Source organism: Nyctibius grandis, chromosome Z (assembly GCF_013368605.1).
Source record: "Nyctibius grandis isolate bNycGra1 chromosome Z, bNycGra1.pri, whole genome shotgun sequence".
Classification (NCBI taxonomy): Eukaryota; Metazoa; Chordata; class Aves; order Nyctibiiformes; family Nyctibiidae; genus Nyctibius; species Nyctibius grandis.
Genome location: NC_090695.1, coordinates 37,358,826 through 37,384,300, shown reverse-complemented (window position 1 = coordinate 37,384,300; position 25,475 = coordinate 37,358,826). Strand labels below are relative to the sequence as shown.

The 25,475-nt window shown below is 37.6% G+C and overlaps 1 protein-coding gene across 1 annotated transcript in view; it reads left to right on the top strand.

The window, feature by feature from the left end:
• TTC39B (tetratricopeptide repeat domain 39B) overlaps positions 1–25,260 on the top strand; it is a 90,682-nt gene extending 65,422 nt beyond the window's left edge. Inside the window, exons 3-19 of the mRNA XM_068422324.1 lie at positions 869–973; positions 3,413–3,544; positions 4,659–4,735; positions 5,870–5,937; positions 7,907–7,971; positions 8,148–8,253; positions 9,663–9,728; positions 11,400–11,508; positions 12,402–12,469; positions 12,557–12,616; positions 12,926–13,087; positions 14,163–14,254; positions 14,558–14,678; positions 16,591–16,702; positions 20,008–20,125; positions 23,741–23,857; positions 24,908–25,260. Of these exons, the coding sequence (XP_068278425.1) occupies positions 869–973; positions 3,413–3,544; positions 4,659–4,735; positions 5,870–5,937; positions 7,907–7,971; positions 8,148–8,253; positions 9,663–9,728; positions 11,400–11,508; positions 12,402–12,469; positions 12,557–12,616; positions 12,926–13,087; positions 14,163–14,254; positions 14,558–14,678; positions 16,591–16,702; positions 20,008–20,125; positions 23,741–23,857; positions 24,908–25,004 (1,675 nt within the window). The 3' untranslated portion in view covers positions 25,005–25,260. The remainder of the gene's footprint in view (positions 1–868; positions 974–3,412; positions 3,545–4,658; positions 4,736–5,869; positions 5,938–7,906; positions 7,972–8,147; positions 8,254–9,662; positions 9,729–11,399; positions 11,509–12,401; positions 12,470–12,556; positions 12,617–12,925; positions 13,088–14,162; positions 14,255–14,557; positions 14,679–16,590; positions 16,703–20,007; positions 20,126–23,740; positions 23,858–24,907) is intronic.
• Positions 25,261–25,475: the final 215 nt, after the last annotated feature.

Genomic DNA, 25,475 nt, shown 5'->3' with positions numbered 1-25,475 from the left:
ATGTGTGTGTGTTACTGTCAGATTTAAAGCAGCAGCACTCCTCAATTGTTTCTCTTCTTTCCTAAATTCCTCCTTCAGGGTTCTTCTCTTCTGGTTAGCACTTAAATATTCATCTCATTGGGATGATCTGTTGCTTACCACCGCTTAACCTTACTTGGATAAAGCCCATTATACAGCCTAAACCTGTTGTTTGAAAGCTGTAGACAGATTATCTTTCCCAGATCCACCTGTGCACATGAAGGCTGTGTAGCTTCTAGCTATGCATCACTACCATGAATGTCCAATTTGTCACCAGTTCTGCACATGGAGCAATTTGTGAGCGCTCCCGAGTCTTTGAGACAAAACTGGCTGAGGTAGCGGGCTTTTTAGGGGGTGTCCTCTTAAGCCAGTGCAAGTGATTTGACTTGAAGTCAATTAGGAAGAACAAAAGCTTTTGGCATAGCTGCAGGCTTCTGATTGGGACTATTTTTGGCATAGCGGTTTGCAGAGTGAGTGTCTATTTAGTGCTTTCTTGGATGAAAACACTATGTTGTCATCTTTTTCGAGATCTAGATCTGAATATGGAGTCTGAACCTGCATTTGTACTGATATGAAGAATTGAGAGCTGGGATGCACTGATAAGTGTTGTATAAGTAGCAGTAAAAATTACTCCATTGCATGTTGACTGGTATAAAAAAAGGAGGACAAAGCCATAAACATCACTTAAATAAGCAAAGAGGGCACACCCATGTAGCATGTTTTTGTAAAGCTAGATTTTAAAAACAAGTAATAGAATTGCTATAAAAGACCTTCTGTGTTATAGAAAGAAAAAAGATTTTAATTTTTTATTCATATTTACAGTTTGACTAAACTAAGAATATTTTTTCAGGGCATCCAAGATGGATCTCAAGTGTGCTCTGGAAGAATGTTCAATGGCACTGAACTTATTTCTAAACAATAAGTTCTCTGAAGCCCTGGAACTACTTCGTCCATGGTGAGGTCCTGATATTTGCTGAAGTTACTGTAAACAGGTAGTTTAAAGTATGCTATCTGGTAGCTGAAGATTAATTTAAGGCCTCTGAAGATAGTAGTTTTCATTTATTCCCCTTTGTCCCAAAGCATTTCTCAGTATCTTTGGGTTTTAGCAGTGCACTTTTTTCTCCTTAAGACCATCGCAAAACCTGTTAATGAAGCACTGAACTGTTCTGTTAGAGCTTATCATTTGAGCTGTCTTTCCTTGTGCAGAGGGGAAAGAATTTGTACAGTGGAACTACTTTTGACAAGACAACAAAGCTGGAACAAAACTCCAGAATACTCTTTTTTGTTGCTTTTTATATTACATTTGAGTCATAGTTGTGTTTACCCTTAAAGCCCACTTTTTGATCTTCTGACTAATTCTGCCTGTTCCCCTGTTGCCTTTGCTCCATAGAGAAGAAAAGCATGGCAGTACAGGTGTAGGGAACTAAAGAATACTGAAAAGTTTGTAGGATAAACATAGCTTCCCTGTGACTGAGGGGGGAGGCATAGGGGTGGCTGTTCTTTGGGACTGGGATGTGAATCCCTCTTACTGTTCTTCTCCTGTTTGTCTCTCAAAGATGTGTAATGCTGAGGGATGTGTCTGTGAGAGGGATCTGTAGCTTGTGTTAGTAGAGTGAGGTACAGTTCTCACTCCGCAGTTTGGTGAGAGTAAGACTGGATTAAGAATGATGAGTTGTTGGTGTTAGGTCAGTAGTATGGACAGGTGGAAGTACACTGTTAAATGAAACCTTGGGAGGATTACACAGCTATCAAGTGTTTGCTTTTAGTGGTATGGAGAGCTCAAGTGTAGAGGAGATAGGCAGGAATAACACCTTTTCAAGTTAGCTATACTTACACCCAAGCTCTCTTCTCTGAGCATTGTGGAGTGTGATTTGTAACAGAGCAATGCTTTGAGAAGGCCCACCTGCACTTGTGTATGCTAAACCTATTGTGGATAGTATTGCAAAATACGAAGTTCTACATGCAAGGATTGTGCATGCATGTATTACTAAGTATACACACACATATTACTGAGATGGTTTTTACATGTTTCTAAAAGCCTTGTTTCATACAGTAGTGTTTTTATGTATAGTTAAGTATTTGTTTTAGTTGATGTTTTGCTATGAAGCAAAAAAATATTCTAAGCTCTGTGGTTTTGATACTTGTGAGTCCCTGTCAGCTAGTAGACTCTGAGCTTATTATATAGCATATTCAGCTAATCTGCAAAGGAGGACCTAGCCTAGCAAGGAAACAAGCCACCTTTAAAAAAAGAAAAAGCCCAGTCATTCTACTGAAAAATAACCTTTTAATGAGAGTTAAACTTCAGTCCTTAAATAATGTAAAAATTTTAGGGAAAGTGTTGATGTATTTAAGAAATAAACACTTAGCCCAAGTGTCTATCTTCCTTGACTGTGCTAAAGTTTCCTGTCTTCAAAACTACGTTTAGTGGGTGGCTCCTTGATTTGGGGGGAAGAAAAAAAGTTGAGGAAACTGGAGAGGATGCAGCAGAGGGCCAGCAGCATGGCTAGAAGACTGGAACATCTGACTCATTAATAGAGCTGGGTTTGTTTCAGTTTGGCAAAAGAGACTTCGGAATTAATCTAATAGTGGTCTGGAGCTATTGAGTGGAAGTTGCAAAGACAGACATGTCCTTCTTCATAGCGGCAGATGGTCAAACAAGAGGCAGTCACCACAAGTTGAGGCTTAGGAGGTTCAAATTGGACATGACGAAAAAAAGTACATTGATAATACAGTACCAGAGAGGCTGCCAGAGGGGCATGCAGTCTTCATTTTCTTGAACCTCTTGAAACTTGGTTAGGCAAAACCTGAGTTCACCTGACGTAATGTTGGCAATAGCGCTGCTGCAACTGGTAGGTTTGACTGTATGACCTCCAGTAGCCACTTTCCAAGAATATTCTTTTTTTTTGATTGTGTAATTCTGTTATGAAAGCCAGGCTGGTTCAATGTGTCCTTTTATGCAGGACTGCGCATGTGTGTACTGGCTTTTCTGTGACGCAAATGCAGATTTTTGTATCTTTGGATCAAGTAGTAATGTTAGAAGGATGTCCTTACTTCTTATGTCAAGTGAAAGCAGATGAACGAGTATTTATGTCAAGGCTTAATTAGTTAAATTAAATAGATATACCAGCGGACTATAAATGGGATATAATTGAGTGCAAATGTTTGTGTAACCCAGTTTGGATATTCTTCTGGAACCTGCTGAGAGAGTATCCTGTGGAGGCAGATGTGTAGCACCCAGTGGAAATGATACTTACTAGGTTATGTTCTCATCTCTGTTACTTTCCTGCTTTATTCTTCTGTCTTTTCACAAATCAGTGCAAGTGTCTCAGCATTTAATTATGTATTGTAATTTAAAGTTTTGCTTAAATGCACAAGATTTATATATTTACCCTAGGTCTAAAGATAGTATGTACCATGCCCTTGGGTACAGCACTATTTTAGTTATGCAAGCTGCTATGACCTTTGAACAGCAGGATATACAAATGGGAATCTCTACGATGAAGGAAGCTTTGCAAACCTGCCAAAGGTAAGCCCAAGCAACGTATGTTTATGAGGTGCTTAATCCAGTAAGTGTTCTTTGTAAGATATCCCAGCTGTCTGTACACTTTCAAAGCAGGCTGTTGTCAGTATGATAGTGATCTAAATTTAGAAAGGTGGAGTAAGTCTCACTGTCCAATTATTGTTAGTAAGGGTATGTTCTCTAGCATTGCAGAAACAAAAGACTTGTTGGGTCTGGGCATGTATAGCCTTTAAAGTTAGTTAAATGGCTGATTGGCTATGTAGACCTACGCGTAAGCTGACACTACATGATTGAACTGCCTGAGCTATTTCAACCTGTGACTTTTTGTTTTCCATGGGGATCAACAATTTAAAAGCTCGATATTTTGAATTTTCGCTTTCATCACGAAAATATTCTTTTTTTAAAAAGTTATTTTCAAAGGTGGACCCAATAGTCTAATAGGATTAATCTTCTACTGGGGTTTCTTCTAAAACCAAGCAATTTTAAAATTATTGTTATGAATGTAAGTGTTTAGTTACATTAAAATTAAAAGGCTATTATTCCTATCAAGAATGATCTGAACCGTTTGCCTCTGGTCTTGCTTGGAACAACAATGAAATGGGGTAGAAGATAGTTGTCATTAGTGGCCTTTATTTTTTTAATTAAAAAAACCTTAGAAAATGGATTGTCAAAGATAAAAGTACTTAATAACCCTCTGGAAAAAAAAAAAAGTGGAGCTCTGTTTGATTTTCCATTCTAATTCCAAGTGTAAGTTTAAGACATGGAAAAAAATGATTCATGAAACTTTGAAATCCAGTTCAAGTGGTTTGCCCAGCATCAGAGAGACCTTTGCAGCTGGTGGGTGGAAGTGAGACGGAAGCTATTATACACTTAAAGTAGATTAAATGTGTGCTTGAAATATCAGTCAAGGTTGGATAGGCTTCTGAGCCTAGATGCATACCAGTGGCCATGATTAGACTACTCAAAGAATTGCAACTACTGGCAAATCATTGCTTTACTAAGGATGTCTATAAGTTGTGGTTGGAAATGATTAAGAATTATAAATAATTAAGTTCAAGTTTGTGTTGAAATGTCACTCGTGCTGTGTGGTTTTCTTTTCTTCCATGTACAACTGATCTAGATTCAGGAAAAGAAACACAGTGGTGGAATCCTTGTCCAATCTAGTTTCTAAACAGTCAGTGGATCAGTTGAGTGAAGGTAAGTGGTTTATAATACAAATAAAATAACAAAGTGAAAAAAGCTCAAAAACATCCTACTAACATGTACTAATACACTTAACTGTGTGTATGGTGGGTTTTTTTTAATTTAAATGCAAAGCTTCTCAAAATGGGGGATTCAGCCTAATTTTTTTTTTGGCACTGAACAGGTGTGAATTAAGAAAGGAATGCCTTTTACAACACATTATAGGACTGAAGAGAGATTTCTTTTTTTTTTTTTTCCCCTCCCTTTTCTGAGAGACAGCTCCCAGAAGTTTAAGAATCATTGATGCTGTGGAATAAGTCCTTATCATTAGCTGCATTGGAATCTGAATATATTAACAAGTTTTGTGCTTGTCTGTTTTGCCTTAAGGTGTTTTGGGAAATGGTATCAGTACATTGTTCATGGCTCTGAAAATGCTGGTCTCCTATTTCTGATTTGAGCAGAATCAAGTATGCATTTTTTTCTAACCTGACACAAAAGAATTGCCTTTAATACCGGGCACATCAAACTTGCCATGTGTGCACTGTACATACAGCAGCCTTGTGCATGTGACTGGTCTTGCAGCATGGGTGCAGAGTAATTTGTGTCATGCGTGGTAAGTCAAATGTACTTTAGTGCTGCATGAGGACAGAAGGTCTGCCTGGGGCTTTTGGTTTGTTGAGCATGACTCGGTGAAAACCTGTTCATAATGTCTTACGGGACTTAGGAAAAGCCTGAGCCACAGTGAGTGTTACCATTCATCTGTAAAAGTTTTTTCTAAGACATGGAAGGTGGGTTGGAAGACCTGGTTGCTGTAGCCTGGTATTTAAACTTAGGATCAATGGAAAGTACAGGAGATCATCCACCAGAATGACAAGTAGCTTTTGCCCTAGGCTGAAGTCAGCTCTGGCAAGATCAAAGTTTTTGTCTGAGGAGAAGTGAAATAGAAGACTTATTTTTAGCTAGCTTCCCAATTACTACTTCTCTTTGGATTTGTGTGTTACAGCTATTATTCAGCAGTTATCAAAACAGCAACAGCAGAATCTTGGCTTTTTTTTTTTCTTGGCAGCATTTTATTTGTTCCATTTATTCCAAGAAGGGAATATGGACAATAACTTTGCTGACAGTAAATAGCTTTTCTTTCTTATATAGAGGAAATGCATGCTGAAATCTGCTATGCTGAATGCTTACTACAGAAAGCAGCTCTCACCTTCGTACAGGTAAAGTCAATTGTTTATTTTGTATCTCTGTGTAGCAGTTTAATGGAAAGATGTTAGTACTTGTAAAACATCGTTCCCACAGTAGATATGGTGTTTAAAAACAAAACTTTTTTGCTAGTGAATGACCGTTATTTCATGTCAGTGGTCAAAAGTGGCAAATGCTGTGCTACCCAGCAAAATCCTCTCTGTGTTTATGTGAATAAATGAAGATGTTATTGAAACCCAGGAACCAAAAACTTAAGGTATTATACAGATACCTTGCATCACATCTGACAGTGTCCAGCACTTGTTTAAAAACATGTTCAAGTATGAGGAAATGTCCTGTTTGAAAGTGCAAGGGGTTTTTTTTGCACAAAAAGGATAGAGTGTTTCTCAGCTAACAAAACTTCAACTGATCCTCGCTTATCTCCAATTCAGTATCACTCGCCATGCACTTTTGACATGGTGTCAGGAACAATATAGTAATGAATGATTATAAAATGAGCATGCCTTAACATTGCTGAGGTAATAATTCAGTTCACAAATATCTACTGTTCCATACTGTCTAGTGCTTCTTGTTTAGCATGTCGTGCAGGGACTTTATGCTACAGTGTTTTCAAATTCGATTTGAAATTTGATTCCTAAAAACAGTTGTTAGTTGTACTTTTTTAATGTATGTTAGCGTTTTACAAGTGTTTAATAAATGTATTTTAGGTGATCCCTTCAGATATAAATTATGAGGAAGAAGTGAGGCACAAAGATGGGCATAAAAAGTCAATTTGGCAAAGCTTTATAAACCACTTAATACAGTACTTTGGCCGGAAGTGTCAGGAAATATTATTAACGGAATGCCAGTCTTTCTTGTAACTGACTTTCTCCTTTACTAACCAAAGGGAATCAACCCTCTTTTCTGTTTTGTGTGTGGGTTTTTTAAGCATGAAGAGCATTTTCAAACAGTTGTTGAAGGAGGTGAATTTAGGACTGTATGAAATGAAAAAAACCGTAGGGGTATGCTTTCTGTAAAGCAGCACCTTACTATCAATCACATCAGAGATCCACTTCTGTTGACTATAATACCTTGCTCTGCTGATTGCTGTCATGGCCCATATTTTTCATCCCTGACTGACCTTGATTCATCTGAAGAGGATGATGATGATAATGAAAACCATTCAGAAAGAGGTAGCAAGAATGCTTGTACTGGAACACTTGTGTTTGGGTGTTCAGGCGTACACACAAAACAATTGAGATCTTGTGGAATGGTGACTCTTTTATGGAAACCAGAATTCCCTTTCATTGATGTTTTTCAGGCTTTTTTTTGTGCTTTTTCATTTTGCACTTCATATATGTTTTCTCCAAGTATTTAAATGCGCATTTCTTAAACGCCTGCACAGGTTCGCCTTCTGTGTGAATTCTAAGAGGAAAAATTTGGTCCTGTTGAGCTGTTAACTGTTTTGCTTTTCAGGAGTTTATTTTTGATGGCTAGTACTTTTGTGTCTTTACTTTGAATTTTCTAGAAGTTACTAAGCACATATGTTGGGTAGTACGTGTGGTTACTGTTCATCAGCAAGGGGAATTCATCTGTTCAGGGGATTCTTTTGGTTTGTCTTCTGCCAGGTCCTGGGCTCATATGTGTGTGTCAGAATCGGCATTTCAAAACTCTTCTAAAAAGTTCCTACAGCACCATCTGGTGGAGAGCTTTCTTATTTCATTTATATGCATTCGAAATTCTGTTAAAACTAACTCTGACTTTTTTTTCGTCACTCTCAAGTTTTAAAACTTGTAACATGCACCAGAGAAATGTTTCCCTGACAACTTAAAGCAAATGTTAACTTCAGTCTTAGAGATGAGTCTAATAACTGAAAAAGATTTTTAGTATTTCCAATGACCGTTAAGTTATAAATAAATGTAAATTTAGCTGGAAGATTTTTACGTATGTGTTGTATGTAATAGCTGAATACACATTTTTGTACAATTAAATTTTTTCTTCCAGGATGAAAATATGATCAACTTTATCAAAGGTGGTCTCAAAATTAGGACGAGTTACCAAATATACAAGTAAGCCATTAGAAAACACTTAGATTCAATGTTGGTATAAGAAGCTGCAGTTGCATTAATGCCTTCAAAATAAAAAGAAATATTTTTATATCAATCATGATGATTATACTTCAGATAATTTCTAAGTCATGTTTCCCCTTCCCTCCTTTTTTTTTTTTTTTTTTCTGCATCAAAAGAGAATGTCATCAGGTGCTACAGATGACTCAGGGGAACAGAAGCAAAAATGAAACTTATTACCAGTTTGAAGGAGGTGTAAAACTTGGAATTGGAGCATTCAACTTGGTATGACTTTTTCAGACTACAGAAAGGCTGTTGGGATAATTCTGTAGGATTCTTTCTTTGCAAATACAATACTGTGATCCTGTTTTAAAAATTATACATTCGTAAAATGGAGATACAGGCTTTGAAGGTTTTATGCAATATGAAAACAGCAGTGGCTTTTTGAATGCATGCCTTCTAGGGTCTTTCTACTAATTTATTCTGAATTGCGTTTAGTTCTCTTGGACTAATTTATGTATATATTTCCTAAGAAGAAAAGCAGCTACATCTACCTGTGCTTAGCAGGAATTTTTAAGATACTTATGCTGTTGGTTACAGAATACCTGGAGTGACTGCTTTTATTCTAACACTCCCATGTATACCATTCTTTTACTTCAGTGGCATGCCGTAGATTGGCATAGATAATTATAAATTCAGAAGAATGAGCAGTAGTTTACTGAGTTTGTGCAAAAGCAAACTGCGTGCATCCACTAGCGTTTTTCTTTACAACTTACTACAGCTGCCTTTTCACATCTGTCATGGCAATGGTGAGACTTGATTTCTGCTGGGATGTTAATTTATGTATCATTCCAAACTGGAGCTGGCCAGTTCTGAGTATGGTCAGAAGAACTCAGGTCTGTCTACCTGCACCTGTCAATCTTCAAAACCTAAGCAACTGGTAGATGTCTGTGTTCATCAGTGCTCTGACCTTTCCTGTTCTTCATGAAGTCTCCTCAGTAGGAAGCTTAACAGAAAAGGTCTCTGCTGGGTAGAACGTATTAGGGTGAATGGAGTTTTCAAACACTGACGTTCAAATAGACCTTCTTTGAAAAGCTGGTTGTGATTTTTGTGAGTTTTCTGTTGTTTAAAATGTGGAGAAAGCAGTTACAAGGGGAACAAAAAGTGCATGTAATAGAGGGCTAAAATATTATGACAACAGCTGGTATTTCTAAAACAAATATGCTTACTGGTCTGCTGATTTGGTGCTCCCACAGTAGGAACAAGGAGAACTTTTGTGATACTGTTGTATCACTTGACTGGGAGTAAAGGAAGATTACAACTGTAAATTGTAAGTACTACCAAAATAGAGAATACTTTCATTCCAAATGATAGACAATTTTCAAACAATTCTGATCGGCTGAAGACAGAAAAGTCTGTCATTGTCTGAAGAAGCACAGCTGGACTCTGTCTTTCTGTTTCCATGCTGGATGATCATCAAAAGTCTGAGTTTCCCTTAAGCTGCAGACTGATTGTATATTGTTGATCGTGGATGTCTGTTTTTGAGTTCTTTTGTGTTTTACTTTTTCAATAACGTGTAGTGGCATTTAACATAGTAGCTGGTATTTTTGGCTGAAGTTTATAGTGGTTTTACTTTTTTTTTTTAAAATGTATCTAAGTTTTTATTTATCTTATTTTTGTTTTAAATATTTCAGATGCTGTCGCTTTTACCAGGAAGGATCCTCCGACTTCTAGAATTTATTGGATTTTCTGGCAATAGGGTATTGGATCTAATATTTGTTTTTTCAAATTAGTCTTTTCTCAAATAAAGACTGGATGGACTTAATATCATATATTCACACTAGAAGTATAATGAGCTATATTCTTTATCAGTATTTTAGTGTTATTAAAAAGATGAGAAGTGGGCTAGATGATTCAGGCATAAAAGCACATATGGCTATATCCTGATCTTGAACAGCCATGGGGAAATGACCAGTATGCTTCAGAGGAGGTTTTCGAATTGCAATTTCCTTTCCTTTTGCTGATCCTTAAGGAGAGGATACCAGCTTTCTTTTCTAGCCTATACAGTCAGAAATAAATGTTCCTCATACCAGTAACAGAGGGGACAGTCACACTCTACATTTTTCCACCCACAGTCCCAGCCTATTTCTTTGGGAGAAGGAATTTCTGAATATCATGTGTCACTGTGGAATTTCAGTACATCTTTTTCTCATGGATGAGGAAAGTATTTGTAGTCATAGTCTTGTTTTTGTGAACCTAGCCTTGTTTTGTAGTATCTTACAGCCCTTTAAGAATCTTTTTGCCACCCGTAAGAAATAATTAAAAAAAACAAACAAACAAACCAAACAAAGCAACCAACAGAATTATAGATAACTAAACTTCAAGTTTTTAGTGAGACAGAGTCTCCATATGCTCTTATTGCTGTTAGCTTGTCCACAAATATGATTCTGCTTATGTAAAATTAGACTTCAGGAGAGACCTGTTCTCTTTCTTCCTGTGAAAAACCTGGTTCATGCTGAAGCTCTTCCATAATACACATTTATACACATTTTTGCGCTGACTGAAAAGCCAATAAAAGCTGAAAGGAGAAGAACAATCAATTTTGGAGGATCACCACATTTTTTTTTTTTTGCACGATGCTTGAATTCTCCTATAACTATTCAAGTTGATATGCAATAAAACTCCTGTTAAATTAATATTTGCTACAAGGCAAAACTGTTAAAATCTGATGTTCCTGAAGAGCCACCGCTCTTGAGCAGGGAAGCTCTGAGCTCATCTCAACAATCTCCCCAGAAGTCAAGCTGTAATGGGCATAAACTGGAAAGGATGGGAAGAAGTTTCACATGTTAAGAGCTGCATAAGTCTCCATGAATCTGGATTCCTTTTCTCAGTGCACACACATTCCTTTGTAGCTTCTGGAAATGGTGTCTAGAAGTTGGTGTGTTAGCAGAGCTAATATTTTGATCAGAACCTCAAAATAGTGGCTGACTTGATGGAAGAGAATTGAGGATAACCAGGTATTTCTGTGAAGGAAGATTCTTGCCGACAAGTAGCACTGGAACAGTTGAGAGAGGTTCTCACCGAACATAGATTTCAAGACTGTATTCTGAAAGGATCATAGCCAGAAAATAGTGGGGAAGGGATGTAGACATGTGTGTCTGCATGGTCTGTGTGGTGTTCCCATTTCACCATAGCACTGAAATGCATGGGTAATTTTATTCAGTGTTAGCTTAATCTTCTCCTTGCTGAGTGCTGTCAGCTGTGGCAGAGCTGGCTTGGGTAGAAGGTTGTGTTGGATCTGAGATAACAAAGTGCTGAATTACAAAATACTTACATCTAAAAGGAAAACTGGATTTGGGGGAGCCAGAAACTATTAGTAGTAACTCTGTATACTGATAGTTAATTCTGCATGTGTTTGTGATGTTTCTTAGGAGTTGGGCCTCTGTCAACTACGGGAAGGCGCATCTGGCAGCAGTTTGAGGGCCATTCTGTGTACTTTCACCTTGTTGGTTTATCATACTTACGTCTCCTTAATCCTTGGTGAGACCCACTGTGTAGCTGTTCAATCATGCTACACATTGTGATAGATATTGTGATTTTTTTTTTTTAACTGAATTTTGAAACTGTGGCCAATTAGCTTTGTAACAGGAGATTGCTGTATACTTAATTATGATCTGGAATTAGTATCTCTGACAAAGCTATGTCTGCAGAAACAGTGAGGGTAGATACCATAATACCAGCATCTTGTTCCATTTGCAGGGCTGTCTCAACATGCAACAGCAAAATACCACAAAACGCTTTTAAGTTCATACAAGTCCTTATCCATAAATTGATGTCAGATATTGTGAAAACTATCTCCAGAAAGAAGCCTGTATTCCCAAACAATTTACTTGGAAGTTCAAACATGTTGAGAATTAATAGCTTTTGCCACATGGGACTAAAAGTCACTATTAATTCTGTAGGCATCTTTGACATATATTTTCACGTTCTTTAGTTGGAAAGTATTTTAGTCCTTGTCCCCCAGGCTCATCAGGAAATTAAGGAGAACTTCATTTCTTTCAGTATCACCTGTATTTCATTGCTGAGCTGAAAATTAGGAAAGAAGGCAGCTGAGGAATGTTTTCCTAACTTGCTAAAGCAATTAAAGGGATTTAAAAATACAACTAGGATCTATAATGGAACAGTTTAAAGAATATTCATATATTCTATTCTGTTTCTACTTACAGACATTTAATATCTTAAAAGCACTTAGTACCTTCAGGACAAGAATTCATTTTTATAGAAACACAATATGATGCAATAATTCTGCTTTTGCCTAAAACCAGTCATCCATTAATCTATTCAAGCCATAACATGATTTGGAAACAATTATCTTAATCTCTGAAACTGATTTTTTTTTAAGTACGTTGATGTTGGTTTGTTGTGTTTTGCAGGTACGGGGGAAGCCAACCTTCAGGAAGCAGATAGTCTCCTTGAACCCTACCTCCAGAAATTTCCAAATGTGTGTATTCTCAATAAATTTTACAACAGCAATGTACTTCCCTAAACTTGAAAAAGTAACTGAGTATTTTTCTCATCTCTTTTCAAGGGTTCCATTATTCTATTTTATGCTGCCAGGATAGATATACTGAAAGGAAATTTTGAAAAGGTAAATAATTTTTTTTTTAAGGTTTTTATTTGTTCAATGTTCAACTTGGAGAAAAAATATCTAATTCATCTAAGTAACTTATTTTAGTTGGATTGATAATGATGCTCTTATACTTGTTCATGTTCGGTGTCAATATTGATTCCGGTGCGCTCTCTGTAAGTGAGACTGGAAGGGAGGTTTATCTTATTTCACTAGTCAGGTGTTCTCCACTTGGGTGCTAGGAAAGAATGTGCTCTGTAATTTGACGTGGCTCTCATGTGGAGCTGTAACTGAGCCAATTTTCATCATTCTTACTTAACTACATCGTAGGCACAGTTGAGGTTCCAAGAATGCGTAGCAGCCCAGCAAGAGTGGAAACAGATTCATCATCTCTGTTACTGGGAACTCATGTGGTGCTACACCTTCCAGCAGAACTGGCGTCAAGCATATCGGTATGCAGACCTGCTCAGCAAAGAGAGCAGGTGGTCTAAGGTAAATGGGGCAGGTGGACGTTGTTATGATATACCAGTAGCATCTCTGCAGTTAACTTTGCATTTCAATTCGCACAATAAGTGTAATTTTGCTTTCTTCTGAAACCCATAATCAAAGGCACAATGGCACCAAAATGGTAGGTTTAACTGGGTGGTTAAGGAGGAATTTTTATTTCACATTCTGAAGCACCAGAGCCATAACTAACAATGCTTCAGCCCCTCTAAAAACAGAGACGTGAGAAAGAGGAGGGGGAGGAAAACCGTTAACTTGCATACTCAAGTCAAGTTCTAACACTCACTAATGAAACTTGGCTGAAGAAACTGTGTTTGTTAGTTAATAATAAACAGACGAGAGCCAGGCCTACTCAGCAGATGCTTTGCGACATGAAATGAGGAGGCTGCTGGAGACAGGGTCTCACACGAAAAGTTGGGATATCTACCTTTTCCTTTTAAAAATGTTTCTCAAAGTATGAACCAAGCATGATGTGCAAGTAATTTTTGATACATCATTTTTGTCTGTTCCTTTATAGATTACTGTTTTATTATGCTTAGTGGAAAAGAGGATATATCCAATTAATTGAAAAAAGAGGAAGAGAATAATATATTCAATGTGAAGTGCAAATGTCTTGAATAGAATTAGGGATAATTCTCTTTTGCTCTGCAGAGTCCAGTTGTTGAACTTCTCTTGAATCAGTACTCATATTTTCTTCTGTTTTTTTCAGGCATGTCTCTACACATAACATATCGCATAATAACATTAATGGACTTTAAAATAGTTATGTCATTTAACCTCATCTCTTTATCAGTGATTTGCGTAATAAATTGTCCTGTTCTTCGCAGGAGACAGCTTTAGCATTCTGACTAACTTATTTAGACTATTAATAAATATGTTGAAAATAAAATTATAGCATAAATTACATGACAAAGGAAATGCTAAACTTCTATAGTTCCACCTGCCTGAGAATTACTGGGAACACTCGCTGCAGCAAGTGGGGTGAGAGATTTGAGTCCTTAGTGTATTGACTGAACACAGTAAATCAGATGTAGTAATATGCTGCTATTTCTTTTTTAAATAGGCAATATATGTATTCCAGAAGGCAGCAATTCTATGTATGCTTCCAGAGGATGATTTGAACAGGGCTGGTGAGGACATTGTATCTTTATTCAGGTAAACATTTAGAAGGCAACTAGGTGTGCAGCCTTTTTTCCCCCATATAAAAGTGTTTTTGACTTGAGTATCTTTGTCTTGTGTGACTTACTTCCTACTTATAACCATCAACTTTTCAGTTTTTCTTTTTGCTTTTACCATCAGAATATTTAAAATGCTGCTTTTATCAGCAAACACACATCTGCAGTCTGAGTGGTGTGAAACAATTTAACATGTACTTCACAGCAGAACAGCAAATCTTACTAAATGAAATAAGATGAAGTAAAAACTACATAAAGCACCTTCTGTTTTCCCTCCGTGTAGACAAGTGGATGGTCTAAAACAGAGAATTGCAGGAAAATCTATCCCAACTGAGAAGTTTGCAGTAAGGAAAGCTCGACGCTACGCAAGTTCTCAACCAGTGAAGCTGATATTACCTGCTTTGGTATTTGTGCTTGCTTTCTTTTTGTCCTTTTCAAATAGAAAAGAAATATGTATAATTCACTATACAGGGAAAGAATAATATTATCAGGTCGTATGTGTATGCATTTTTTTAAGTTTTTTTTTTAAGAATTCTTACATTCATGCAATGGGATTTTTGTGAAATGTACTAGGGGCTGGATCACGCTGGATCATACCAACTACTAGCAGTCCAAAACCAGAGCCAGATTTTTCATGTAAAAGTTCAAACATACAGAGAGTGATCACTGTTTTTACATGAGGCTGAAGGTCACCTTTCAGCTAGAAACCTGCATGGGTTTCTAGCGTATGCATTCATGTTCTTTAGTTTGGCAGGATTTCAGTCCTTCTCATCCAGACTCATTAGGGAGTTAAGGAGTACTTCAGCACTTTCTGTTCTTGTGAGAATGAAGTGATGTGGGTTTTTTTCTTATATTGAGTCTGAATAAAATTTGCAGAAGTTAATAAGACTTTACCAATGCTATTCTAATTTCTCATGCTTTTAACTTGAGTGACATTAGTGCACCGTCTGTTTGTGTGTGGACAGCAATGATACTTTGCATTTGTGAATGCTAAAATTTTTGTACATGGATAATTTAGCAACAACTGAAGATGAAAAACATAATTTGAGAAGGAATTTCATACATTAAAGCTTCTTGCTATAGAAAGAGGAGTCCAAAGAAAATTAATCCATCAGTTTTAAAATTCATCGTATACTTAATTACATATAAAGACCAAAGTAGTAAAGTTGTCCTGGGCTTGTACAGCACAGTGCTATTCAATTGTAAGTATATATCTTTGGTCTTGCTGTCAAATCCAGGATCTTTTAATTTAACAATTTTTCCATCGTGGGTTAAGCAAAAATAAACTGTGTGTGTGGTGCCAGTAAACTGCCATAAGTGTAAATTGGACAGAACTACAGAATTGAAATGAATATACCATAATGTAGTTGATAGTGACGATAACACTTTCTCAGAGTTTGATAGAACCATTTTTTTTCTTCCTCTGAAAACCTACATTGTTATAGCACAAATATTAGCAGATATATTTCAACAATGTATTGTATCAGCTTCAGAATGACATCAGGCTTCATACTTCAGAGGTGTAATTACAATGCAAATACAGCAGAAGAAATTATACTCTTGTGTTTGTGATGATGAAGTAAAGATCTCGGCAAAGTTTCATATTGGTTAGCATTAACTCTGTGTATTCTCTCATTCTCTTTATGTGTTACAATGTGATAATATTTAGTGCATCGAAACAAGCGTATTGCTTACTATTGTACTGAGGCATCTGGGAAGCTTTGTGCCAGGATTTGCCTTGATTTTCTTTTAAAATAAGATTTTGTAGGAATTATATTGGAAGCATGTGTTGGATGTGTGTACTGGAGCAACATTTTTATGCAGAAAGTTTTATCTAGTTCCAGAGTTGCTCCATATGGAAAGTTACAGCCTATAGATTATAGCATCTATATATAAACACATGCACGAGTGCATGCATAATTTGTGTACTATGCACACACTGCAAATACATACACAAATTTATCTATAATCCTGTAGAAAGTAACTACTTTCAGCTGATCCTCTTACATACTCATAGATGCTGTTATGCAACTTTAAATTAAGGCAAACGCGATTGTCTCTGTAAACTTGCATGTAACTAACAGAATGTCCTGTACTCATTGTGGGTGGTTATTTGAAGTTGTACAGATACTTTTAGTCATGGGCTTCTCAACAGTGAGTGTTTTGGCTTTGAAACCTTTCATATTGTTTAAAACAAGTTTTTGCAGGCAGTATTTTTATGTAGTCAAAATGTTCCATGACAGCCTTCCAAGTAATACTCTTTAGTTAAATATTTATGCAATTCCATGAATTGGTCTTGTTTATTTTTTTTGTCAGGAGATGATGTATGTCTGGAATGGCTTTGCAACTGTGGGGAAAAGAGCAGACCTCACTGAAAACTTACTGGTAACAATTGAAAAAGAAGAAACTGCTCTAGAAAATGAAACTAGTAAGTGATCAGTTAAGACGGAATTAATAAGCTGGTAAGAAATGCTGACATTTTTTCTTTGCTTCTGTCTACTAATGTTCTGTGAGGTAAGCATTGACTTGGGCTATGTGCTATTAAATCTGAGTATGGAAATTTTGGAGCCACATTAAAGTTAGTGATTTTCTATATCTTCTTTATCCAGCTTGATTGATGCTGCAGAAAAGTACAGAAAACTCAAGAACATGAGGTTATTAGTTACAGAACTTAACTGAATCTCACTAAGACATTCCAGTCTCTGAGAGAGTTCTTGGAGCATAATCCACTAATTTCTGAAATGTCTGAAAAATACTTTTTCTAAACCAATTTACACCACACTTCAACTTTACTACAGAGGACACATACTGAGCAGAATATTACTAAGTATAAAGGAAATAATGAAGTACTATTCATGAGTCCAGTTTTTTACTTTTTGGCAAAATAAAACATGTTTTCTAGTTGTAAAATAAAATGTTTTAACTAATCAACTTTGACTGTGGTTTTAGATCTTGATGCATTTGAAGCATAGATGTTCAGGGTAATGTTTAGAGAATCATTCCATAACTTATTCCTAAAGGAACTTAAGTTCCATTACTAAAACAGGTTTACTGCAGAAGTACCTGGCTTTATCAGGTGGCTGCTGTCATTTGTCATGTGAACTTCTCAGTAAACTTCTCTTTTGCATTCTTCTAGAATGAATAAATATTAACTCTTCACATATGAAACTTTTTTTGATGGTAATTCACTAAAAATAATTTCTATTGAACCCAGATTTTAATCACACTTATCAACAATTTAGCAAAAGTTAGTTTTGCTACATTATTAAAACATTGATTATGAAATTTCAAAGTACATCTAATTATGAATAACATATAAACTGAGGTGATGCATCAGAAGTTATACAAGGATGTACAAGAAATGCATAGTGGTAAAATCTGGATAGTAATAAGCTAAATGAGAGTAACTTACAAGGCCAAGACTGAATTTGGTCCCTTAATTTTTTTTTATTCTATTCACATTTCTGCAGAATCAGTAGTGTGCCTCTTAACTCTCAAGCGTTTTTCCTTTTTTTGTCATCATATTAAAACCAAAATGTAGCAATATGCAAGACATCTGCAGATAAAGTCATGTTCCCATTAGTTCTGTGCAGAGGATTGTGGCAGAAACTGTTGGGAATCTGGTGCTGTATCATGCAGAGGCTTGTACCGTAAGCACTTATCAGTTGTACCAGTGAAGTAAATTTCCTGTCAAGTTCCTACTCAGAGATGCACAAGGTACCAAAATAAAAGGAACAGAAATAAAATCACCATCTTTTTCGTACGGAAATGCACAGTTTACAAATAGGATATCTGGAAGCATATTTGGGTTTTATGCTTTCTGTATCTTTTTTAGTAATAACTGCAGTAATGTAGTTTTGTTCTGGACTTTGCATCTGTGAGCCTGATTAGCTTTTAAAGATATGGACTCAGACAAGATAACGACTGTGATTACCAGAATTGCTGCTGAATTGAGACCCAAAGAAAGTGATCAAGGCTATTACCAGAGTGTGGCAAGGATACAATATTATTTTAAGAGACAGCTGTCAGTACTAGATAGCTTTAAAGGACTGCTAAGGTGCTGTAAAAAAGTGTGTTAATTATACACAAAGGCCATTTAGGGATTGAGACTTATTAGAGAGAGCTGTTGATACTTCATTCGCTTCAAGTAAACAGGCACAGCAAGGAATCTGTCAAGGACGGAAAGTGGTTTTATGTTGTATAGAGCTGAAAATAGAAATGGTAGAAGGAACAGATGAAAGATGTTAGAAATGATTTCTTTCTCCTCAGGATTTCTGAAAATCTTATTTTTCCGAAGTTGTCATCTCTGAGATATAAAAAAGGAATTTGTAACTTTAAGAAAAATTCATTTCTTGTGTATTTTTTAATCCTGATAATGATATTTCCTCTGATAGAGAGGGCTACAGGAAGGTGGTTCTCCCACACTTACTGCAGGGTTGTCTATATTAAATTGGCCTGTGCATTTACTGTCATCTGTTGTCAGTGTTTTGGCATAATAGCTTTTATTCCTGTAGGAAATACCAGAGAGATACTAGTTGAAGTTGTTAAAGACTGGCAAGCTTTTACTGACATCAGTGCTTAGCCCCAGTAATTTCAATGAATAAGTCCTTTAGGAGACAGTTGCATTAATCCAATACCTTAGCCTAGCAAAACAGGCTGGAGAGAATGCAAAATACTCGCCCACTGCACTTCTACCTGTCACTAAAAGCGCAGTCTGTCAGTTGTTATCTATCTACACTTTCTGGGTTTAAACACAGACAGAAATAAGCCTGAATGTAGTGGCAAAGCACTTCACTGAATCCTAAGATGCTTTAGTCTTGCACGTTTGAGAACTGTTTATGTAGGATTTTTTTGGCAGAGTATTAAGGAAAAAATTAATGTGACCTTAGAGAGCTGGTAATTAGTTGTAAACAACATGATCTGAGGGGAGAATGTTTTGCTTCCTGAATTGTTAATGTATGTGCTGCCATCTGTCTATCCATATGTGTTTTCTTTCCTTTCTTTTCCTTCCCTGCACCCAGCAAATGCTATAAACCAAGGCAAGAAAAAAGGACCACACTCGTTAAGGTTGTATTTCTGAACCGCTTCACAAAAGCTCTCCCATCGATATTTTCATTCCTATTGAACATAAAACTTCCTTGAATTTTCCAAATGTTATACACTGCTAGTGAAGCTTCTCAATTGTTAGAGATGATGGGGGAATACTAATAAACATAATATTGAATTTGTACTGCCAAATAATGCTTCCTAAAAGTTCTGCAGGACAGAGTCTTAGTGTGCTCTTGTGCTTTTCATGTTACTGGTGCTACTGGAGGTCTGCAAGTGCTCTGTAACAGAGGAAGCTATCAAGATGATGTTGTGCGAAGGAGGTTTCACTCTCCCTGTAGGTTTTTCTTCCTGTTTTAAATGTTACAAGTACTGAAATCTTTGACTGGTGCCAGTTTATGCCTGCTTTGTACTGACTTCCAGATACAGAAGACTGGAGAATATCTGGATGTTTCAATTTCCTCATGTTTCTTCTTAGCCTGTATCTTTAAAGAGAAGATATAGGTGTTATCCACACATCTTCTTTAGTAGACAGTATTTAAAATTGTCCCTGAAAGTTATGTGTGTTTTGAGGTATAAAATCTGAGCAGCCAGGTCCTGAGTCTGAATACAGAACCCCCACTGAAAATCTAATTTTCCTTTTCATGATGTCTTCAAATTGTTTATGTATCTTACTTTTACTTTTAGATCGCAGTGAATACTATATGGATGATGTGTGCATGTTGCAGTTACTGAAGGGCCTCTGCCTGAAACACTTGGGAAGACTCATGCAAGCAGAACTATGTTTCAGTAAAGTAATTCAAAGGTAAAAATAACATAAACAGATTTTTTACCTTTACATTTTATAGTTTTGGGTGAAATTTCTGATACTCCTGTACAAGCCATCATGTTAGAATTTTGAATAATTAAACTTCAACATTCTGTTAGGGAGCTGGAATTAAAATACCTCTGAAAGTAGTTGGAGAACCCCAAAACTTTGCTTTAAGAAACCCCTACTTTAAGACATACTTTCTGTCCATCAAGGCTTGTCTTGGTGGATGAGGTGAGGTGCCTCTTTAGAAGTGTTAATCTCAAAATGTTGAGAGCTTTTGCAGTGCTTGTTGTGAACTTTTTCATTCTGCAATATTGGTTAATCTTATTCAATCAAGATAAGAATCAAAGAGTTGCTTGTAAAAGACACAGGAAAGGCCAAGATTTGAGGTGCCTTCTTCACCTCATTCTGTAGTGGCAAGATCAGCCTTCAGGAATTCCAGGTCCATGAAACCTGTATGAAAGACTGGAACATGCAAGAATTACCCTTTATGGAGGAGGGTCAGGTTAGGAAAAGTGTGATCAGACTATAGACATACATGTGTCCATGGCAACTGAACATACCTAAGTACATGGGACATTGGCATATAACAATGAGTGCTGAGGGAGCTGGCCAATGTCATTGTAACACTCCATTATCTTTGAAAGGTCATGGTAATTAATGGAGTGTTTTGACTGTCTAGAGCTTGAGGATGTTGGATTTAACTGGAGTTAAATCCAGTTGGTGATGGGTCACAAGTGGTGTTCACCAGGGCTCAGTATTGGGGCCAGTTCTGTTCAATATCTTTATCAATGATCTGGACGAGGGGATCGAGTGTACCCTCAGTAAGTTCGCAGATGACACCAAGTTGGGTGGGAGTGTTGATCTGCTGGAGGCTAGGAAGGCTCTGTAGAGGGCTCTCAACAGGTTGGATTGATGGGCTGAGGCCAACTGTGTGAGGTTCAACAAGGCTGAGTGTTGGGTCCTGCACTTGAATCACAGCAACCCCATGCAACACTACAGGCTTGGGAAATAGTGGCTGGAAAGCTGCCTGGCAGAAAAGGACCTGGGAGCGTTGATCAATGGCCGACTGAACATGAGCCAGGAATGTGCCCAAGTGGCCAAGGCGGCCAACAGCATCCTGGCTTGTATCAGAAATAGTGTGGCCAGCAGGACTAGGGAAATGATCGTCCCCCTGTATTCGGCACTGGTGAGGCCACACCTTGAGTACTGTGCTCAGTTTTAGGCCACTCACTACAAGAAAGTCGTCGAGGTGCTGGAGAGAGTCCAAAGAATGGCAGCAAAGCTGGTGAAGGGTCTGGAGAACAAGTCTTATGAGGAGCATCTGAGGGCTGGGGTTGTTTAGCCTGGAAAAAAGGAGGCTGAGGGGATCCCTTACTGCTCTCTACAACTACCTGAAAGGACATTGTAGCGAGGAGGGTGCTAGTCTCTTCTCCCAGGTAACAAGCAATAGGACGAGAGGAAACGGCCTCAAGTTGCACCAGGGGAGGTTTAGATTGGATGTTAGGAAAAATTTCTTCATGGAAGGGGTTGTCAAATATTGGAACAGTCTGCCCAGGGAAGTGGTTGAGTGACCATCCTTGGAGGTATTTAAAAGACGTGTAGATGTGGTGCTTAGGGATATGGTTTAGTGGTTGACTTGGTAGTGTTAGGCTAGTGGTTGGACTCGCTGATCTTAAAGGTCCTTTCCAATCAAAACAAAATGATTCTGTAATTAGGGGAAGTTCCTGAGGACTGGAAGAAAGCAAATGTCACTCCTGTCTTCACGAAGGGCAAGAAGGAGGATCTGGGTAACTGCAGGCCAGTCATCTCATCAGTCCCTGGGAGGGTGGAGTAAATAGTTCTGGAAACCATTTCCAAACACCTGAATGTGATCAGGAGTAGTCAGCATGGATTTACGAGCGGGAAATCATGCTTAACCGTCCTTATAGTCTTCTACAATGAGATGACTGGCTCAGTAGATGAGGGAACAACAGTGGATGTTCTTTATCTTGAGTTTAGAAAGGTTTTTGACGCTGTCTCCCACAGTATCATCACAGACAAACTGACAAAGTCTCAACTAGGTAAATGGGCAATGAGATGGATGGAAAACTAGCTGCACTGTTGGTTCAGAAGGCTATGATCAGCAGCATGAAGTCAGCTGGAGGCCAGTCACCAGTAGAATAACGCAGAATTCGATGCTGGGGAAAATAGTTTTTAACATCTTCATTAAGGATCTGGACGATGGGACAGAATGCAACCTCAGCAAATGTCCCGACGATACAAAGTGGGAGGAGTGGTTGATACGCCAGATGAGTGTGCTGCCATTCAGAGCGACCTCAACAGGCTGGAGAAATGGGTTGACAGCAACCTCATGAAGTTCAACAAAGGGAAGTGCCAATCCCTGCTCCTGGGGAGGAATAACCCCATGCACCAGCACAGGCTGACAGCTGACTGACTAGAGAGCAGCTTGTCAGAAAATGCACTGGGGATCCTGGATGTCATGTTCAACCCAAAGTTGACTGTGAGCCAGCAATGTGCTTTTGTAACAAAGGCAGATAATAGTGTCCTGAGTTGCATTAGGAACAGTGTCATCCACAAGCGGAGTGTGGTGGTCCTTCCTCCCTTCTCAGCACTGGTGAGGCCACATCTGGAGTACTGTGTCTAGTCCTAGACTCACTGGTACAAGGGAGATGTGGACATACTGGAGCAAGTGTAACAATGGGTCACAAAGATGATTGAAGCATCTGTCATGTAAGAAGAAGCCGAGAGAGCTGGAAGTGTTCAGCCTGGAGAAAAGAAGACTTGAAAGAGTTACCCTAAAGGGAATGTGTTTGGGTTTTTTTAAAAAAAAAAAAACAAAACCAGAGCCAAACTCTTCTCAGTGGTGCCCAGTGACAGAACAGGAAGTAATGGGCACAAACTGAAATACTGAAATACTGTTTAACCTAAGGAGGATTTTTTTTTTTATTGTCAAGTTGGTCAAACACTGGCATAGATTGCTCAGAAAGACTGTGGAGTCTCCATCCTCGGAGATATTTGAAACCTAGGTGGACACAGTCCTGGACAGGTTGCTGCCATTGACCTTGCTTTAAGCAGAGGATTGGACTAGGTAATCTCCTGAAGTACCTTCCAGCCACAGTGATTCTGAGCATTTCTTGTATTGAGAAGTTGAATTTTTTTACTTCTCTACTGATTTGTTGAGGCAAGCTAGGGTGGGGGGATCTCAATTCTGTGTGTGGGAAAGAAATATTTGTGTTATACTATGTAACCTAATGAACATTGGTTTTATCTCAAGTCATCTTTTTGGGTGATAGGGTTTTTTTGAACTGTTAAGTCACACAATAGGGTCCCTGTCTTGGAATTGTGTTCCTGGTAGCTTGGGTAACATGCCACAATACAAATAGGAAGTAGGAAAGAATACATTTTTGCTTCTAGAAGGTAGTGTTGGCAGTATTTTATGTCCACTCTTTACAAGTATAATTAATGTGCACAGAGTCACCAGTAAAAAGGTTCCACAGTGTTTTCTCTGGCCATGTGCTTTCACAGGCAGTGATTACGTTTAAAAGTTAACTGATCACTCAAGGAAAGGTTGTAATTAACCACTTCTGTATTCTTATGGTTTTCTAGTGAGAAGCAAATAAAATATGATAGTTATTTGGTGCCGTTCACCCTGTATGAGTTGGGTCTTCTGTACAAACAACAGGATGAGAGAGAAAAAGCAATAAGATACATAGAAGCTGCAAAGTAAGTGGATTTTTTTTTATTTCTATCAGCCTGTAGATTAAGAATAATTGTGTAACTTTAGCAATGAAGGCATGTATTTTTTTTCTTCCTGCCAGCCCCTTTGCAAAATACAAGTAATTATAAATCTGTGTTCTTGACTTGGAAAAGTTGTCTGATGTAGTTTTTACAGTTTCAAGAAACTCTGTCCTTCAGACATGGTGGAGTAGACAGTATCAAAGACACAGTATGAAGGGAAAATGTCTCCTTTTTGTTTAGGCTTCAGAGATGCTGAGTCTCCACTGCATGCATGGGATGGAGCTGGAGAGTCCAGAGAAAGGATCTATACCGCCTCTGTCCCAGAGAGCAGATGGGGGGCTTACATCTGCTCTGAAGGTGTTAGTTGGGAGTGGGTTAAAAGCCAGTACACTTCTGACCACCTCCCTTTTTCCTTTCACATCTTGTCACAGAAGAGCAGTAGAGTGCTAAATTTACTGTAGAGCAGCATGTTCGCTTCATCTGTAGATTGTAGTATGGGGTAGAATTTGCCCCTTGTGTGTACAGAGAAGTATACTGGTCATGCAGTGGTGTTGTAAATGTGAGTTAGAAACAATCTCCTAAAACTTTTTTTAGAAACATAGTAGGTTTTTGCCTTTCTTTTTTTTGCTTGTTTGGATTACATAATGTGACTTCCCTGTGTTTTATTACTCTGGTTGAGTTATGTTTTGAAGCTGAACATATGCTTTCAGCTAAAAGCCTTTCTTTTCTATAGACTTCTAGCTTGTCTTCTCGTAGCAAACTTCAGTAATTAGGAGGGCTGTTGAAAGGATCAAAATAAGTGAAAGAGATGCTAAGACATGGATTCAATTTATCAGGACATTTAATTGTTAGTACTGGTTTAAATCTCTGCTCAGTTTGTGGATGTAACTTTAAATGTCTCATCTGTATGTCAACCTCTGTTTCCTGTTGAAGGAATAAAGGCTGTTAACTTTGGTACTTCAGTGCATGTATGAAGTAGAAATAATCCAGGCCAAGAATGTTTGGGGTTTTTTTAAATAACTTTATTTTTTGCAGAAACAACTACAAAGAATACTCTATGGAGTCCAGGTTGCACTTCAGAATTCATGCAGCACTTGACAGCTTGAAGGTATCACCTGCTTCAACACCCTGAATGAGGAGGGATGCTTTTCATGCATACAACACATACAGTAGCCTACACAATCTTTTTGCAATCTTTTTTTTTAATCATGGAAAAGAAACAACCTAATGATTGTTTTCTGTCATCTCTGATTTGATGTATGTCATTCCTTTAGACTGTTCTTTTTCTGTATAGCTCATATACTGTATCTACTTCATACTTTAAAGAAGACCTTATATATTGTTTGATAAAAATAATTTAATATTTGACTTGAATGGGGGATATTTTAAAAAAAAGTTGATGGTGCAATAAAGTTTAATGCAAGCACTTCATTTTTTTTTTTATATGAAAACAGATGCTGCTTATGCAGTGGAACTGGTGATAATTCCTGCTTTTTTTGAAGGTTTGTTTTTTCTGCGGTATGCTTGAGACCTTCTTGCCTCCGGAACAAAAATGCAATGTCTGCAAATAACCTTACCCACATTTGGCTTACCATATTCTGAA